The sequence below is a fragment of the Bombina bombina genome, chromosome 3 (genome assembly GCF_027579735.1).
Source record: "Bombina bombina isolate aBomBom1 chromosome 3, aBomBom1.pri, whole genome shotgun sequence".
Lineage (NCBI taxonomy): Eukaryota > Metazoa > Chordata > Amphibia > Anura > Bombinatoridae > Bombina > Bombina bombina.
Window position 1 is genome coordinate 1284777883 of NC_069501.1, and position 20837 is coordinate 1284798719.

At 35.1% G+C, this 20837-nt stretch overlaps 1 protein-coding gene across 1 annotated transcript in view; it reads right to left on the bottom strand.

The window, feature by feature from the left end:
• The window catches only part of LOC128652758 (vomeronasal type-2 receptor 26), a 135765-nt gene extending 119735 nt beyond the window's left edge, over positions 1 to 16030 (bottom strand). The window contains exon 1 of the mRNA XM_053705689.1: positions 15941 to 16030. Coding sequence (XP_053561664.1) covers positions 15941 to 16030 — 90 coding nt within the window. The remainder of the gene's footprint in view (positions 1 to 15940) is intronic.
• Positions 16031 to 20837: the final 4807 nt, after the last annotated feature.

The following is a 20837-nucleotide window of genomic DNA, read 5'->3' on the forward strand; positions in this document are numbered from 1 at the left end:
TTAATACATAAATAAAAAGAGATCTCGATATATTAGTGCTCATAGATGACTAAAATACATTAAAAGGCAGTAAACATCAATTCCTAACACTTAATATAAAAATGAAAATAAAAACAAAATGAAGATCAAACTCTGGCTACTCTAAACTGCCAGGCAGATCAAATGTATAATTGCCCAGATGGGGCAAAAAAAAAGCCAAACGCTAGGTGCACCTAGGATAAGTTAGATGGCTGTATGCTGGAAATCCAAATGTGTGTCTTTGTGTGTGTTCCAATATAACAAATATAAATAAAATTGATGTCAATTCTGATGCTCTTAACTTGGTATGGTGCAGTGAAGATGATAATCCAGTAAATCCAGTTCTAGATAATAGATCCCAATGGGTAGTGTTGAAAAATTATCTAACGCAAAAAATAAAAATTAATCCAAAATAATGAAAAAATTAAAATTAAAATGAAAAATAATTAAGTGGCCAATAAACAAATGTAAAATGGTGAAAAAAAAACAAAACTCTCCAGATGAAGAAAAATAGTGAAAAATGTGTCCAAAAATGGGTATAAACAATCCTCTAGTGAAAATACATCGGTTCCAGCAGGAGATCTGTAAAAACATAACAAATAGTGCAATACCACTAGAGAACACTATAAAAGATTGAAATTCAGCTTACCAATATGTCAACGCATTTCGGCCCTTGAATGGGGCCTTTCTCAAGACTAGATGGGTTCATTATTGGTGTCCTTATATACATTGTACATGAATCAGAATTGGCTCTGTTTTAACTGATTGTTGGGCACCAAAATCCTATTCTGTGATGTCATATCCTGTGTCACACTATATTTTCTTCCCCTTTCTCTGTGCTAGCATCATTGTCTTAGTAACCGGAAATAGCGTCATCTTCCGGTTTCATATCAACAATAACAATGCCATGTGGTTTACATGTGTTTTAATATGGTTGAGTCTTCAATCCATATATGTGTGTGTGTGTATGTATGTATATATATATATATATATATAATGTATATAATGTGTATATAATTTATATATAATGTATATATAATGTGTATCTCCTTATCCTATTGTTCATTTGTCGTATGAATATCGGATGAGAAACCGGAAGTGACGTCACCAATGTACGTCACTTCTGTGTTAAAACAATCCTCGCTAAACCTACCTGAATGAAAATTAAGATTACACTTACAAATAATGGCTACATTGGATAATGACACTGCTCTATTCCATCTTTAGCCTAGTGATATATGCTCAGAATATCTGTTGGTCATATAACTCCCGCTATTAATGGAAATATTAATAGTGAAATTTCTCTAGGCTTGATTCTGTGTCATCGGTTGTATTCCTTGGCTGTGTACCTCATTAAATTAAAGCACATATAGAATAGGTTGTGTCTGCCAAATTGATAAATGCCATAGGCATACCAATCTAATGGCAAAAGCAAGTGGCACTTATACTACCTAATTTGATACTCTGGATAGTTCCATCCAAACATAGATTTAACCTCAATTGACCAGAGACAGTAGTGAATCTGCCCAATATAGACCATAGAGACAAATGAGAAACCTAATAACCAGATAAAATGGATCTGTGTAAATCTTGTGATGCCATGCCTCCCTGCATAGGCTATGCATCTCTTTTATTGGATGCAAATAGGATTAGGGCCTCCTAAATGTCTTGTGGGACATAACCTATCTCATATCTTTATAGTATACTTATTGTATGTCCTATATTTCTGTATGATACTTAATGTGTGGATATATCTATGTCCAAATGATGCCATCTGAAATAGCTGTTCCTTCAAGGGATGGGGGTCTTAGTAGGATACAGACATTATTGGACTACTTGATATATTAATTTAATTCCAAAAAAGAGCAGTGGTCCATTACAAGGGAAATATATCCAAAAGTATTCTTAAATATTCTTAATTGGGCCACACACCTTCTTTGATCCAAGAGGGAGACATAGATGTATATCGTAATCTGCACTTCTATCTAATTGTTGGTGACTATGTGTATCTCAGTGCCCTTGGTGGTGTAGAGTCTGGGGCCAACTCATGTTTTAGTCCTCCAGAAGATGCACTTGATCTTCTTTTTGATTGAGGCCTTTTGAATATAAACAATCTAAATTGAATATCCATCTTGGATCTCTAGCCTGGAGTTTCTTTTCATAGTCTCCACCTCTCCAGTTTTCTCTGACTTTTTGTATTCCCATGTAACTCAGATGTTTGTTACCATGGTGTTTCAGTGAAATGTGTTTGTATAGCGGTGTGTCTATATTGTTCTTTTCAATTAGGAGAATATGTTCTCTGATTCTGTACTTTAGAGGCCTGGATGTCTGTCCTATGTATTGCATCCCACATGGGCATTGTATGAGGTAAAAAACCCTTCTGTCCTGGCATCCGATCAGATCGTTGATTACATATTTGGTTCCTGAGTTTGTTGAAATAAACTGATTAGCTTTTATCCCGCATTTACATGCTTTATAGCTCAAGCAGGGAAAGAATCCTTTTAGTCTTTTGCCTAAAAAATCCCTCTCATTACTTCTCATAAATTTCGGTATGCTAGGAGCTAGAGCATTTTTTAGGTTGTTTGTTTTCCTATATACAAACTTTGGTTGATTGGTCAGATGTTCCCCAATTATATCATCCATTTTCAATAGTTACCAGTGTTTTCTAAAGATTCTCTCTATAATGTGCTTGTTTTCACTATATTCAGTGATAATTGGGACGTTAATAGTCTCTTCTCCTAGTCCTTGGTTCATTTTATCTTTAGAGATCCTTTCTAACTGTATCCCTTACTTCATTAATTCTCTTATTCAGTTCATCTTTGTCATACCCCCTTTCTATTAATCAGTTTTTCAAGGTAAGTGCTTGCTCTTCCCATGTATCTGGGTTCAAGCAATTCCTCTTAATTCTGAGCAATTGCCCTTTTGGTATGTTAGATTTCCATTTCTCATGGTGACAGCTTAATTTATGAATATAGTTATTACTATCGACTTCTTTAATGTCGAAGTTTCTACTAGCCCATTCTTTACTTCTATTTGTAAATCAAGGAAGTTTATCTCTTTCAGACTATATTCATAGGTGAATTTCAGATTAGCTTCATTTTGATTCATTATTTGTATAGTGTATATGAGATCTTCGAGTGTACCTTTCCATATAATTATGATATTGTCTGTGTATCTCTTGTATAGGACCAGGTCTGCGCTAACTGGGCAGGAGTCCCAAAAGACTATATTGTCCCAAAAGACTATATTGTTCTTTTCAATTAGGAGAATATGTTCTCTGATTCTGTACTTTAGAGGCCTGGATGTCTGTCCTATGTATTGCATCCCACATGAGCATTGTATGAGGTAAATAACCCTTCTGTCCTGGCATCCGATCAGATTGTTGATTACATATTTGGTTCCTGAGTTTGTTGAAATAAACTGACTAGCTTTTATCCCGCATTTACATGCTTTACAGCTCAAGCAGGGAAATAATCCTTTTAGTCTTTTGCCTAAAAGTCCCTCTCATTACTTCTCATAATTTTCAGTATGCTAGGAGCTAGAGCATTTTTTAGGTTGTTTGTTTTCCTATATACAAACTTTGGTTGATTGGTCAGATGTTCCCCAATTATATCATCCATTTTCAATAGTTACCAGTGTTTTCTAAAGATTCTCTCTATAATGTGCTTGTTTTCACTATATTCAGTGATAATTGGGACGTTAATAGTCTCTTCTCCTAGTCCTTGGTTCATTTATCTTTAGAGATCCTTTCTAACTGTATCCCTTACTTCATTAATTCTCTTATTCAGTTCATCTTTGTCATACCCTCTTTCTATGAATCAGTTTTTCAAGGTAAGTGCTTGCTCTTCCCATGTATCTGGGTTCAAGCAATTCCTCTTAATTCTGAGCAATTGCCCTTTTGGTATGTTAGATTTCCATTTCTCATGGTGACAGCTTAATTTATGAATATAGTTATTACTATCGACTTCTTTAATGTCGAAGTTTCTACTAGCCCATTCTTTACTTCTATTTGTAAATCAAGGAAGTTTATCTCTTTCAGACTATATTCATAGGTGAATTTCAGATTAGCTTCATTTTGATTAATTATTTGTATAGTGTATATGAGATCTTCGAGTGTACCTTTCCATATAATTATGATATTGTCTGTGTATCTCTTGTATAGGACCAGGTCTGCGCTAACTGGGCAGGAGTCCCAAAAGACTATATTGTCCCAAAAGACTATATTGTTCTTTTCAATTAGGAGAATATGTTCTCTGATTCTGTACTTTAGAGGCCTGGATGTCTGTCCTATGTATTGCATCCCACATGAGCATTGTATGAGGTAAATAACCCTTCTGTCCTGGCATCCGATCAGATTGTTGATTACATATTTGGTTCCTGAGTTTGTTGAAATAAACTGACTAGCTTTTATCCCGCATTTACATGCTTTACAGCTCAAGCAGGGAAAGAATCCTTTTAGTCTTTTGCCTAAAAGTCCCTCTCATTACTTCTCATAATTTTCAGTATGCTAGGAGCTAGAGCATTTTTTAGGTTGTTTGTTTTCCTATATACAAACTTTGGTTGATTGGTCAGATGTTCCCCAATTATATCATCCATTTTCAATAGTTACCAGTGTTTTCTAAAGATTCTCTCTATAATGTGCTTGTTTTCACTATATTCAGTGATAATTGGGACGTTAATAGTCTCTTCTCCTAGTCCTTGGTTCATTTATCTTTAGAGATCCTTTCTAACTGTATCCCTTACTTCATTAATTCTCTTATTCAGTTCATCTTTGTCATACCCTCTTTCTATGAATCAGTTTTTCAAGGTAAGTGCTTGCTCTTCCCATGTATCTGGGTTCAAGCAATTCCTCTTAATTCTGAGCAATTGCCCTTTTGGTATGTTAGATTTCCATTTCTCATGGTGACAGCTTAATTTATGAATATAGTTATTACTATCGACTTCTTTAATGTCGAAGTTTCTACTAGCCCATTCTTTACTTCTATTTGTAAATCAAGGAAGTTTATCTCTTTCAGACTATATTCATAGGTGAATTTCAGATTAGCTTCATTTTGATTCATTATTTGTATAGTGTATATGAGATCTTCGAGTGTACCTTTCCATATAATTATGATATTGTCTGTGTATCTCTTGTATAGGACCAGGTCTACGCTAACTGGGCAGGAGTCCCAAAAGACTTGCTCCCATTTACCCATGTATCGATTTGCATAGCTAGGCGCGAACCTGGTCCCCATAGCCATCCCACATATCTGTCTATAATATTTATGAGTAAGAATATACTCGATACTGTCCAAAATGAACTCAGATTTTGTACTAGGTATCTCTAGCTTTCTGTAAGAATTGTCTAATGGCATTAAACCCTTTGTGTGGGATGCTTGTGTAGAGCAATGCCACATCACATGTGGCCATTATGTACTTGTCATCCCAGGGTAGGTTATCTAAAATCCTTAGGATGTGTGAGTATTTCAATGAGAAGGAAAGCTCACCACATACTTCTGTAAGTGTTTATCCACATACTCAGAAATATTACACAACAATGACCCTATGCTGGAGATTATTGGTCTCCCTGGTGTATTAAATAAAGACTTGTGGATCTTTGGAAGGTAGTAGAACACTAGGGTAATTGGATGTTTAACTCCTAAAAAATTCATTTCTTTATCGTTTGGAATTCCCAGCGTCTTAGCCTTAGATAAAATATTTTCACATTTTTTTCTTGTAAACATTTGCTGGGTTGTTATGTATTCTTTTATATGTAATAGTGTCTCCTAAAATCCTATTACTCTCTTTCTCAAAGTCTACTTTGTTTAAAATCACTATGCCACTCCCTTTGTCTGCCGGTTTTATCATTATATTGTGATATTTTTCGATTGTATCAATTTGTGATTTGGAGAGGTTGTGTTTAAATTTTTTTGGACTACTGTGTTTTCTGTTTCTGATATCATTGCATACTACCGTTTCAAAAGTCTCAATTGCATTGCCCTTACTACTAATTGGGTAAAAGGTCGATTTTGATTTCAAACCTGTATATTTAAAACTATCGTGTGTGGTTCCTGTCCCATATTCACTACCTATTGCAGAATTATTCTCAAAGGGAGATTTCATGAAAAATCTTTTCAATGTCAGTTTCCTGACAAACTCTTTAACATTCACAAATGTCTGGAATTTATCTAGACTCCTTGAAGGGGCAAAACTAAGCCCAAAGTTAAGTATAGAACTCTTTAACTGATAGTTTCTTAGAGCTAAGATTGCATATTTCTTTATTAGCAGGAAATTGGGTATCTATGTCTCTATGTACCATAGATGTAGATTTGGAGGTGTTACCTTGCTTGTTTCTATACTTAGATCTATTTACTTTCACACCCCCTCTCTTCCCTCTATGGGACTTCTTTGTGGAATTAGCACCATGTGAACCTATGGATCTACATTTTTCTCTTTGATAAAATGCTCACTCTTTCCCTGGGTACTGATTGACTTACCCCTAAAAAACTTTTTTTGATATTGAAGCTAGGGTGATGTCTTGTTCTCCATTTGAGTTATTTCTAATGTCTTGCATTTCTCTTCCTTGGGTTGTCTCTACTCGTCTATGAATGTTTTCATCTTGTTCTATGTGCGTGTATCTATTTTGTGAGTTAAGATGTCTTTCTCTCCATTGAGGTACCTTAGGTTGTTGATTTAGTTCAGTAGTTGTATAGTCTTCAATCTGTCTATTTCTAGTTTTTGGTTTAAAATGGTCTCTTGAATATCTATTATGGTGAACTATATGTCTTTCTTCTCTATTGTCATGGAAGGGAGTTCTCCTTGTACCTTGTGTGTATCTGCTTGAGGGATATTACTGTGGACTATGGTATTCGTTGTTATAGTCCTGGTAATCGTCCTGATAGTTGTAACGTCTATTATTATATCTATGCTGATTGTTAAAATTGTTATTATAGGCTCTATTGTAATTGCTCCAGTGGCTATCCTTGCTTCTATTGAATCTATTAAAATTGGAATTGGAATTAGCATTAGAATTGCGTGGCTCTCTTTGATAACTCTCAACCCGATTGTTGTAGTTAACGTTTGTCCTATGTGGATTGCAGTATTCTTGTCTCTTATAGTGATTTGAGTCATATTTATTGTTGGGGATATCTAATTGGATCAGAGTTTCCTATGTATTTCTTTCTTCTATTATATGATACTTTTTATCCATTTATTTTGGTTATTGTCCTCTATGTCTTTAATGTTTGTATCCTTACTATCTGTATTGTCTTCTAAGACTTCTATCATTTCTGTGTCTGCTTGCTGGAGTATGGATTAACTCTGGTTTTCTAGTTCTCTATTTAGTTTCCTTGATTTCTTATAGATAATTTTCTTTTATCTTCTTTACTTTTTTTTAACGAGATTGCCTTTTCTTATATCTATAGGTTCTATTGTAGAGCTGTGTCTAAATTAATGGTCAGTGTTTCTCTATATTCAATGATTAGTCTAATTAATTATTTTGAGGTGTCTAAGTATATTTGCCCACTTCGCTGCAAACTTGGGTTCTAATAATTGGAAAGTGCAGTCTTTTTTTCATTATTAGGCCATTAGGTTAAATTCAATTCTAGACATTTTTTAAAATAAGAAATTTCAGCTTTATATTTGACCTCCGAGATCAGTAACTTCTCTAGGTCTTTAAAGATGGATGTAATATCCATAATGTCTTAGCCAGTGGAGTTATTGGTAGATAAATGTAATATGTATAAGGTTATATCTGGTCTCAGTGACCTAAGAAACTCCATTTGAAAGTATGTGAATGATCTGTGGAGTGCTAATATAACTAGAATAACTCTCTAATTCTAATCCTAAATGAAGTGTGTGAAGGTGGGGGGTTACCTAAAATGTTAATAAGATGACCCAAAAGATAAAGAGAAAGTGTAAATCCACTGCATAAATGGCCAATGACCAAACAATTTCAACCCGCTCCTTAGCTGCTATAATCTCTGCTAGAATTAATAAGGAATAGTCAGATTAAGAGAGATTAAAAGCGCTTAGAACTTAAAAACACAACCTCTGTCGCTCTAATATAAGGGTGTTCTAACTCACACTAAAAATGAACTAATATTTACCAACAGAATATTAAAGCACCTAAGAGGATGTACAAAACAAAAGCATATTTATTAAACAATCAATACATAACTAAAAAGAGATCTCAATATATTAGTGCTCATAGATCGCTAAATTACATTAAAAGGCAGTAAACGTCAATTCCTAAAACTTAATATAAAAATGAAAATAAAACCAAAACGAAGATTGAACTCTGGCTACTATAAACTGCCAGGCAGATCAAATGTATTATCACCCAGATGGGGCAAATAAAAAAGGCCAAATGCTAGGTGCACCTAGGATAAGTTAGATGGCTGTATGCTGGAAATCCAAATGTGTTTCTGTGTGTGTTCCAATATAACAAATATAAATGAAAATTGATGTCAATTCTAATGCTTTTAACTTGGTATGGTGCAGTGAAGATGATAATCCAGTAAATCTAGTTCTCGATAATAGATCCCAATCTGGTAGTGTTGAAAAATTATCTAACGCAAAAATATTTATTTTAGGGATAAATCAATCAGCACCCAGGGAAAGAGTGAGCATTATATCAAAAATAAAAACTGTTGATCCATAGGTCCACTAAGAAGTCCCATAGAGGGAAGAGAGGGGGTGTGAAAGTAAATAGATCGAAGTATAGAAACAAGCAAGTTAACACCTCCAAATCTACATCTATTTACATAGATACCCAAGTTCCTGCTAATAAAGGCATATACAATCTTAGCTCTAAGAAACTATCAGATAAAGAGAGTTCTATACTAACTTTGGATTTAGTTTTGACCCTTCAAGGAGTCTAGATAAATTCCAGACATTTGTGAATGTTAAAGAGTTTGTCAGGAAACTGACAATGAAAAGATTTTTCATGAAATCTTCCTTTGAGAATAATTCTGCAATAGGTATTGAATATGGGACAGGAACCACACACAATAGTTTTAAACATACAGGTTTGAAATCAAAATCGACCTTTTACCCAATTAGTAGTAAGGGCAATGCAATCGAGACTTTTGAAATAGTAGTATGCAATTATATCAGAAACATAAGACACAGTAGTCTAAAACATTTTAAACACAACCTCTCCAAATCACAAATTGATATCATCAAAAAACGCAAAAAAAATCACAATATAATCATAAAACCGGCAGACAACCCCTTAATGACAATGCAAAAACTAACTGTTAATGACAATAGACGTACCTGGTACGTCAGTTGTCTAACAGAGTGTTGGAAGTGATCACAATCGCTTCCAGCAGCTCTGAGGGTATTGCAGTGATGCCTCGATATGGAGGCATCCTGCAATACCCCTTTACAAGCCTCAGATGCAGAGAGAGCCGTTGTCCGGGTGGGAGGAGGGAGCGTGTGCGTGCGTGCACGATGCGCACGCACGATGCGCACGCACGATGTGCACGCGTGTGCACGATGCACGTGCACGGGGGCGCACGTGCACATGCGCACATTAGCCACACTGACACCAATGAAGGAAGGAAGGGGAAAAAAAAGTTATTTTTTTTTTACATATAAAAGGATATGGGAGGGGGAAGGGGTGGGGGTATTGTGGGGGGGCTGCTACACTACAGAAATAATTAAAAATAAAAATAAAAGTTATAAATAAAATTAAAATACTTTGGTTTGTGGGGCCAAACTGGGTACTGGCAGACAGCAGCCAGTACCCAAGATGGCGGTAATTAGGTAGGGTAGAGGGTTAGAGAGCTGGAGGGGGGGATTCAGGGAGGTTGGTGCTAAGGCAGGGGTCCATCACAACTAAAATATTTTATTATTTTTATTTAAAAAAAAAAAAAAACTCTTTTATTTAGTATTGGCAGACTTTCTGCCAGTACTTAAGATGGCGGGAACAATTGTGGGGTGGGGGAGGGAAGAGAGCTGTTTGGGAGGGATCAGGGGGTGGGATGTGTCAGGTGGGAGGCTGATCTCTAAAATTAACCCTGCAAGCTCCCTACAAGCTACCTAATTTAACCCCTTCACTGCTGGCATAATTCAAGTGTGGTGCGCAGCAGCATTTAGCGGCCTTCTAATTACCAAAAAGCAACGCCAAATCCATATGTCTGCTATTTCTGAACAAAGGGGATCCCAGAGAAGCTTTTACAACAATTTCTGCCATAATAGCACAAGCTGTTTGTAAATAATTTCAGTGAGAAACCTAAAATTGTGAAAAATGTAAAGTTTTTTTTTTTTTTTTGCTCGCATTTGGCGGTGAAATGGTGGCATAAAATATACCAAAATGGGCCTAGATCAATACTTGGGGTTGTCTACTACACTACACTAAAGCTAAAATTAACCCTACAAGCTCCCTACAAGCTCCCTAATTAACCCCTTCACCCCTGCGCATAAAACACGTGTGGTGCGCAGCGGCATTTAGCGGCCTTCTAATTACCAAAAAGCAACCACAAAGCCATATAAGTCTGTTATTTATGAAAAAGGGGATCCCAGAGAAGCATTTACAACCATTTGTGCCATAATTGCAGAAGCTGTTTGTAAATAATTTCAGTGGGAAACCTAAAGTTTGTGACAAAATTTGTGAAAAAGTGAACCTTTTTTTTTTATCGCATTTGGCGGTGAAATGGTGGTATGAAATATACCAAAATGGCCTAGATCAATAATTTGGGATGTCTTCTAAAACAAAATATATACATGTCAAGGGATATTCAGGGATTCCTGACAGATATCAGGGTTCCAAAGTAACTAGCGCTAATTTTGAAAAAAAGTGGTTTGGAAATAGCAAAGTGCTACTTGTATTTATTGCCCCATAAATTGCAAAAAAAGCAAAGAAAGTGTAAACATTGGGTATTTCTAAACTCAGGACAAAATTTATAAACTATTTAGCATGGGTGTTTTTTGGTAATTGTAGATGTGTAACAGATTTTGGGGGTCAAAGTTAGAGAAAAGTGTGTTTTTTTTCCATTTTTTCCTCATATTTTATCTTTTTTTTTTTTAGTAAATTATAAGATATGATGAAAATAATGGTATCTTTAGAAAGTCCATTTAATGATGAGAAAAACGGTATATAATATGTGTGGGTACAGTAAACGAGTAAGAGGAAAATTACAGCTAAACGCAAACACTGCAGAAATGTAAAAATAGCCATTGTCATTAAGGGTAAGAAAATTGAAAAATGGTCCGGTCATTAAGGGGTTGAACATAGACTATGAGAAAGAGAGTAATAGGATAGTAATAGGATTTTAGGAGACACTATTACATATCAAAGGTTACATAACAACTCAGTGAATGTTTACAAGAAAAAACTTGAAAATAGGTTATCTAAGGCTAGGACACTGGGGATTCTAAAAGATAATTAAATGGAAAGGTACACTTGAAGATCTCATATACACTATACAAATAATGAATCAGAATGAAGCTAATCTGAAATTCACCTATAAATATAGTCTGAAAGAGATAAACTTCCTTGATTTATAAATAGAAGTCTAGAATTTTTTTGTAGAAACTTCGACATTCTTTAAACAAGTCGATAGTAATAACTATATTCATAAATTAAGCTGTCACCATGAGAAATGGATATCTAACATACCGAAAGGGCAATTGCTCAGAATTAAGAGGAATTGCTTGAACCCAGATACATGGGAAGAGCAAGCACTTGCCTTGAAAAACTGATTCATAGAAAGGGGGTATGATGAAGATGAACTGAATAAGAGAATTAATGAAGTAAGGGATACAGATAGAAAGGATCTCTTAAGATATAAAGATAAAATGAACCAAGGACTAGGAGAAGAGACTATTAATGTCCCAATGATCACTGAATATAGTGAAAACAAGCACATAATAGAGAGAATCTTTAGAAAACACTGGTAACTATTGAAAATGGATGATATAATTGGGGAACATCTGACCAATCATCCAAAGTTTGTATATAGGAAAACAAACAACCTAAAAAATGCTCTAGCTACTAGCATACCAAAAATGATGAGAAGTAATGAGAGGGACTTTTTAGGCAAAAAACTAAAAGGATTCTTTCCCTGCTCAAGCTGTAAAGCATGTAAATGTGGGATAAAAGCTAGTCAGTTTATTTCAACAAACTTGGGAAACAAATATGTAATCAAAGATCTGATCAGATGCCAGGACAGAGGTGTTATTTTCCTCATACAATGTCCATGTGGGATGCAATACATAGGACAGACATTCAGGCCTCTAAAGTACAGAATCAGAGAACATATTCTCCTAATTGAAAAGAAAAATATTGACACACCGCTATACAAACAGTAACATTTAACATCTGAGTTACATGGGAATACAAAAAGTCAGAAAAAACTGGAGAGGTGGAGACTATGAAAAGAAACTCCAGGCTAGAGAGTCAAGATGGATATTCAATTTAGATTGTTTATATCCAAAAGGCCTCAATCAAGTACATATTCTGAGGACTAACACATGAGTTGGCCCCAGACTCTACACCACCAAGGGCACTGAGGTACACAGAGTCACCAACAATTAGATAAAAGTGCAGATTACGATATACATCTATGTCTCCCTCTTGGATCAAAGAAGGTGTGCCGCCCAATTAAGAATATTTAAGTATACTTTTGGATATATTTCCCTTGTAATGGGACCACTGCTCTTTTTTGGAATTAGATTAATTTATTAAGTAGTCTAATAATGTCTGTATCCCTCCTTCTACCAAGAACCCCATCCCTTGAAGGGACAGCTATTTCAGATAGCATCATTTGGACATAGATATTTCCACACATTTATGTATCATACAGAAATATAGGACATACAATAAGTATACTATAAAGATATGGGACAGGTTATGTTCCACAAGACATTTAGGAGACCCTAATCCTATTTGCATCCAATACAAGAGATGCATAGCCTATGCAGAGAGGCATGGAATCACAAGATTTACACAGATCCATTTTATCCGATTGCTCACAATTAGGTTTCTCATTTGTCTCTATGGTCCATATTGGGTAGATTTACTACTGACTCGGGTCAATTGAGGTTAAATCTATGTTTGGATGGAACTATCCAGAGTATCAAATTAGGTAGTATAAGTGCCACTTGCTTTTTCCATTAGAATGGTATGCCTATGGCATTGATCAACTTGGCAGACACAACCTACTCTATATGTGTTTTCACACTAATTTAATTAGGTACACAGCTAAGGAATACAACCAATGACTAAGAATCAAGCCTAGAGAAATGTCACTATTAGAGGCTGGGTATCACTTACTGATGACCGTAAAGTCAGTCCTATTACTCTATGATGGTATCTAGTCATGAACCGCAGTGGGCATAATTAGCCACTTTAAGTCTGATGGTATATATTCACAAACCAAAGTAGGCAAATTTAGCCACTATAAGTTTGATTACACAGTGCTTTAAAGGCAATTATAATTGTTTGTAACATATATTTATGTATATGCATTTTGTAGTAGTTCCCATATGTGGTTATACCACAGGATCTCTAGCACATATAATGGATCTAACTGCCTGGATACTTGCGTATTATATAGGTTCCTTCCACATATGGTTACCTAAGCATCCTTGACTCAGGGATGTAAAGGAACCTTAGAGCTAATCCCACGGCAGTTATGAACATTTTGGTGACCATTTAAAGTCACCTGGAGTCAGATATTATTAAGAGAGGTTAGATTTTACATCAATAATTTATAGCACATTTCTAGTATTTATAACACAATAGCTATTTAGGTAGAATACTCAGCATTGAACACTTATAGCTAATTATAAGCATCTACAATATACTACAAATGATTAGTCACCTAAAATACACTTCCCAGACCACAAGACGAATGCAGCCTACAAACTTCACTCTAATGCACTCAATCTGTCATATGCATTTTTAATACTGGGATAATTAGATATTGTATAAACTAGTTTGTGCAATTAATCTCTGTTATCTACACTCTTAGAAGTCGGACTTTAGATATTTGTGCTAATGAACAAATGACACTTTAGACCAATGTTCCCTCTAATTTTTTTTCTTTGTGTGCAATTATTTTTTTCTGTGTGCGGACTTGATACTGTGTACTCGGTAGTAAGTAACTCCACGGGCGTGACCACAATCTTATCTATATGGCACACATGAACTAATGCCCCCTAGCTGTGAGAAACCATCAGATGCATTCAGATAAAAGGCAGCCTTTAAGGGTTTAGAAATCAGTTTATCAGAATATTTGGGTTTATCTTTCAACAAAGAATACCAAGAAAACAAAGCTAATTTGATGATAAAAGTTAAATTGGAAAGTTGTTAAAAAACTACATGCCCTATCTGAACCATGAAAGTTTAATTTGGATTAGGCTGTCCCTTTAAACCTTGTCCACCTGAGCCAACCTAGGTTTAATCTTTAGCAAAGGATTCCAAAAGAACAAAGCACAATTTGATAATAGGAGGTAATTGTAATGAATTGCATTCTTTATCTGAATCACAAAAGTTCAATTCTCTTTCACACACACACTGGCCTAACAAATGGATTTAAAATCTGTTTTTAAAGATCCGATACAAAGACACACATACATACTGTACATATATATATTGCTTAAAATTATATAATATATATATATATATATATATATATATATATATATATATAAAATATATATATATAATATATATATCTCACATATATATCATATATATATATCAATATATATATATATATATATATATATATCAATATATATATATATAATATATCATATCTATATCATATGTGTATATATATTACACTTTCAGGTTTCATTCTTGATGGACTGCTTTACTATTGCAGCACTTTACATACTGAGTATTTGCTGCAGGACTATACAGTGGTCACAATCTGACCATTGCATACCTTTATATGAACTACATACTGACCAGTCCACTATAATATATATGTGTATGTAAGTAAAAAAGGAAGTCCTCCTGACAGAAGAGCTTAAAGCAAAATAAGACCATTTATTCCACCAATTATAAAATAGGTCAGTAAAATACAGCAAAGGCAACTGAAATGGCTATGATGGGAGGCCGGTGGGGAGGCTGTGGGAGCATATATATATATATATATATATATATATATATATATATATATATATATATATATAGTTATCTTCCATCATTGAAGCGCTTCATTTTTATTTCTAGATTAAAAACATTTTGAACATTGTATATCAATTGTGAAATAAATATATAGGAACATCTAACAAACTGCACAGCATAACATTTTTGAATTAGGAACCTGTCACTAAAAAAAATATTCTTTTGTTCAAGAATGTGTTTCACCTCATAATATGAGGTGAAACACATTCTTGAACAAAATAATATTTTTTTAGTAGTGTTAAAAACGAACTCGTTATAAAGAGGCACCATAACTCACCTCACAATTTGACAGCTGGTGTCAGAAAGCACTAAGCCGTGGTAGGTGCACTAATATGAGCCTGTCATTCACCATGGGGATTGACATTGAATTAATATAGCTCTGATACTACGGAGAGATAAACAAGGCACTACTCCAATTAAAGAAGAGTCATTACAGAGCACAGTATGTGAGATGATCGGACAGCACTGCAAAGTTTTATCTCTCTAGAATAGAATATAGCATAGAGTGAGAGACTATAATTTAATTCAATGGATCCCATGAGCTGCTTAACACAGATGCCCCATGCAACACATCACAGTATATCGCAAAACCAATAAGAGTAATACATAAATAACAGCGTACTCGCATACAATGTAATATATCTTATCACACACAAAGTCACAAAACTCAGAGTGCAGTCATAATTAACAGTATTAAACATAAGACGTTGTGACATACGTTTGGCACAAGAAAACACACATCAGCTTGTTAGCTAAACACACGGTTACACTATTAGATCGTGTTGATTCACTCACAGTTCTCTTGCAGAGTTTCCAGCCGCTCTGATCTTTGCTGTACGATAACAATTTCTCAGCTGCAGACCTGGCTAACTCTGTATACTCCATCACTGCGCAGGTATCTCAGAGCAGAAGGAATTAGAAATAACAATAACCCTCACAGATGTGCACAGCCAGTGTGTTAGGTTAGCCAGGGGCAGAACTTTTTTTCACTTTCTGCGATGAGATTTTTTTAATGAATATTTTTCTGCAAGTAATTTTGAAATGAAATTCAATTTTAAATTAGGCAGGTGCACTAATGCACCAACTATATTGCAATGTGTTGATTAACTGGAGAGTAAAGCAGTTTTAAAAGTTTTATAATATATTGCATTGCAAATTAGCTGCAGAAAAAAATAAAATTGTGTTATGTTTTTAAAATGTCTCAATTTTTTTTTCTTTGCTTTAGGTCTAACATTACATAATTAGAAGGTTAAATGTAATAAAAAGGTGCATTGCTCGCATTAACTTCTTAAATTCGCGAGTAAGAGCTTTGCAAACCATGAAGGACTAGGAGACGAGGTTAAATAAATACATACAAATAATATACAGTATATATATATATATATATATATATATATACACACACACACACATACACACACTTTATATATATATACACATATATATATATATATACATATATATATACTGTGTATATATGTGTGTGTGTATATATATATATATATATATATATATATATATATATATATATATAAAATATATATATGTGTGTGTAACTAATGCAGGGACATGGCAGATTTTATAATTTTACTACTAAAAATTGCCATGTTATGTGCCTGCATCATTTGCTGTATTAAAAGTATGGCATGTGTCTGCAGGAATATGATTTTTTTTTTTTTTTTTTTTTTTTTACAAATAAAAGGAATAGGCTTTCTATCATCTTAGACACTTAGAACCTAGTTTATGGCTTCATTTATTAATATACACCAGTAATTCACACCAAAGGTCATCTGCTAGGGTAATATAAAGTAATAAAGTAAATTAGGGCTCATGTTCCTAATAATTTGTGAAAACAGTTTAAATCTGTGCTCCATAAGAAGCTCCTAAATGAACAAACAAAAGTTTGTTATATGGTAAATGTTAGATACAGAAACACTTGTAAGTAATCTTGTTAAATTTACAGTTATTGGGGTATGACAAACATATATAAATAATTATTTCACAAAAGGAAAACTGAACTGAAAACCACTGCAGTCAATATGTGACAGATGGATAATGTGTTACACACACTAGTCACTAAACAGTACAAGCGGCATCACATTTTCAAAAAGCAAGTTTTTAACATTTGTTTGTAGCCTTTCTTAAAGACTGACATAACAGCAAAAAAATCCCCTCTCCAGTCTCCACACGGTAACAAACATCTCATAGAAGCTCAACATAACCCTTAGGCTCACCGTTCATTCCATGGACACTGTTTATTTATAGCGAGGGCTGTTAAGCTGTAAATGAAGCCTCGGCAGGCTTGTAGGAAGTAGTCACTGTGATATTCCCTCCCGCACTGGAAAGGCTAAGCAGTATGGTGGTGCCGCGTGAGTGGAGCAGCCCTCCTACACAGCTACTAAACAAAAACAAAGGATGTTAACCCCATGGCTTCCAAAATAGCTGCAGTGTATTACACAGAAATACATTGCAGCAATCTTTGTTAGCCATAGGATGGGGGTTAAAGGGGTAAGCAGTGCAGCCACTGTGATCAGATATGCACTGTGAGTCACGCAGAGGTAAGGAGGAGGAACTGACACGCAGTTGTTGTAAAGTAATTTCACAGCGTGCCGCGCAAAGAGGAAAGCTCAGCTCTATGCTCTGCACCTGTAATGTTAGGGCTCAATCTTTCTGCAGACAGGCTGCATTTTCTGCGATGATATCGCAGATCGCAGTATGTTCTGCCTGCCCTCTGCCCTCCAGTATTATTAAACGTGATGTCACCGACTGAGAGAAGCACATAAGTAGAGTGGAGACAGTCACAGCAGGAGTCAGTGTCTTAGCCTCCGGTGTTGCGCGGCCTGATGTGCTGGCTGCGCTACACCGAGAGGGAAGGTGCGCGCCCACCCTACCGCGCACCTTAAAGGGAACAGTGCTTTAGACAATGGGACTAACTGTGAGACTCGTATCAATCAATAACTTACAATATCTGAATATTATTATTATTATTATGATGCAGGATCGATATAAGGTCACATAAGCTTTATTATCATCGCTATGACATTTGAGGTATGACAGAGGAATGGATCCCCCTATATATGACTAAAGAGGAACACTGAACAGGGACAGATATAATGCATATCCATGACAACAATATTAACCAAAGAAACAAGACTGTTCCATTGATAGCAAGAGTTATATGACCAACAGATAATCTGAGCATATATCACTAGGCTAAAGATGGAATAGAGTAGTGTCATTATCCAATGTAGCCTTTATTTGTAAGTATAATTGTAATCTTAATTTTCTTTCAGGTAGGCTTAGCAAGGATTGTTTTAACACGGAAGTGACGTACATTGGTGACGTCACTTCCGGTTTCTCATCCGATATTCATACAGCAAATAAACAATAGGATAAGAGATACATATATATAGACAGGACAGGTGGACTATATAATTTTTCACAACATTTCTAGGATAGAAGACTCAACCATATTAAACACATGTAAACCACATGGCATTGTTAATACGAAACCAGAAGTAGTGTCAAAGATGACGCTACTTCCGGTTACTAAGACAATGATGCTAGCACAGAGAAAGGGGAAGAAAATAGTGTGACACAGGATATGACATCATGGAATAGGATTTTGGCACCTAACAATCAGTTCAAATGGAGCCAATTATAATTCATTTACAATGTATATAGGGCCACCAATAATGAACCTATCTAGTCTTGAGAGAGGCCCCATTCAAGGGCCGAAACGTGTTGACATATTGGTAAGCCGAATTTCAATCTTTTATACTGTTCTCTAGCGGTATTGCACTACTTGTTATATGTTTTTACAGATCTCCTGCTGGAACCAATGTATTTTCACTAGAAGATTGTTTACACCCATTTTTGGACACCTAACATTTTTCACTATTTTTCTTCATTTGGAGAGGTTTTTTTTTATTTTATCACCATTTTACACTTGTTTATTAACCACTTTTTAATTATTTTTTATTTAAATTTTTTTCATTATTTTGGATTAATTTTTATTTTTTGTGTTAGATAATTTTTCAACACTACCCATTGGGATCTATTATCCAGTACTGGATTTACTGGATTATGTATGTATGTATGTATTTGGTACTTGTAAAGCGCGGCTAATCACCCGTAAGGATCTCAAGGCCCTGCTTATTTTATCGACCTCAGAAAGATGAAAGACTGAGTGGACCTTGCTCAGGGATTGAACCTGCAACCCTTGGGTTGCTACAGAGCTCAGACACAGTGCCTTAGCATGCCTTATCATCTTCACTGCACCATACCAAGTTAAGAGTATCAGAATTGACATCAATTTTCATTTATATTTGTTATATTGGAATACACACAAAGACAGACATTTGGATTTCCAGCATACAGCCATATAACACCTAGTGTTTGGCCTTTTTTATTTGAACCATCTGGGTGATTATACATTTGATCTGCCTGGCAGTTTAGAGTAGCCAGAGTTCGATCTTAATTTTGGTTTTATTTTCATTTTTATATCAAGTGTTAGGAATTGACGTTTACTGCCTTTTAATGTATTTTAGCGATCTATGAGCACTAATATATCGAGATCTCTTTTTATTTATGTATTGCTTGTTTAATAAATATGGTTTTGTTTTGTACATCCTCTTAGGCGCTTTAATATTCTGTTGCAGGGGCGTATTAAGGCATAGGCCAACAAGGCCGGTGCCTAGGACAGCAGATTTTTAAGGGGCAGCAGAATTTTGAGTCCCTAGGGCTACTCTACTGAACTCAGGGCCGGGTGGCTAAATCAACCAATTACTAATGACTTAAATGACTGGCCCGGCTATTGCTATCCTATGGGATTGTATGTGGGTGCGCATGTCGTTGTGACAGTGGAGGCAGAGCTCACTTGCGCAGCCTGGCCTGAGAGGGAATGGGGTATTCTTCCTGGCTCCACCTTGTGATTGAGACTCACACAGACTACACAGTGCAGTGTGCACTACACCGTGACCACTGTGAAACAGCATATGCCTTCCTCCCTTCAATACATCTTCATTAAGCATTAAAATACTTAAACGGATTAGTCACTAAATACTTGTACATTTACTGTTTGTCTATCTGTCATACATGCAAAGAATAAGTATTTATTGCTGAATCTATACAACTATGTGACTTAAAACACATCTGAAAATATGTTGTATGCATTTAATACATTCAGAAACAATACAAGTATATACTTTATTATGATTGTATCATGTGACTTTATCCCCTAGGATACAATTCCTAAACCTATCATAACTACTGTTGTATTTTTTTAAGTACTTTTAAAGGCCAGTTTGTATATTCATTACATATTTATCCAAGAAGATATTTTGCTTAAATAACTGTCAATCACCAAAGAAGATGTTTAAGGTTAAACAACTACCTACGCACAAACTATCATACAGTGAAGGATATTTTTTTCTGATATAAACACTTTAATCATCTGACTTTCAAAATAATGTCTTAAAAAAAATAATATATATATATATATATATATATATATATATATGTTACAAACTGCTATTTGTAACTGGCCCTTTAAATGGAAAATTGCCCTGCTTCCCTGGATTGTGGAGAAGCCTATTTGCCAGCCTCCTTCCTCATGACTATGGCCCCTGGAAGATTGTGCCCCTGAAAATGTATTAACTTTTATTGGGTGTGTATGGCCCTTTAAGAACCG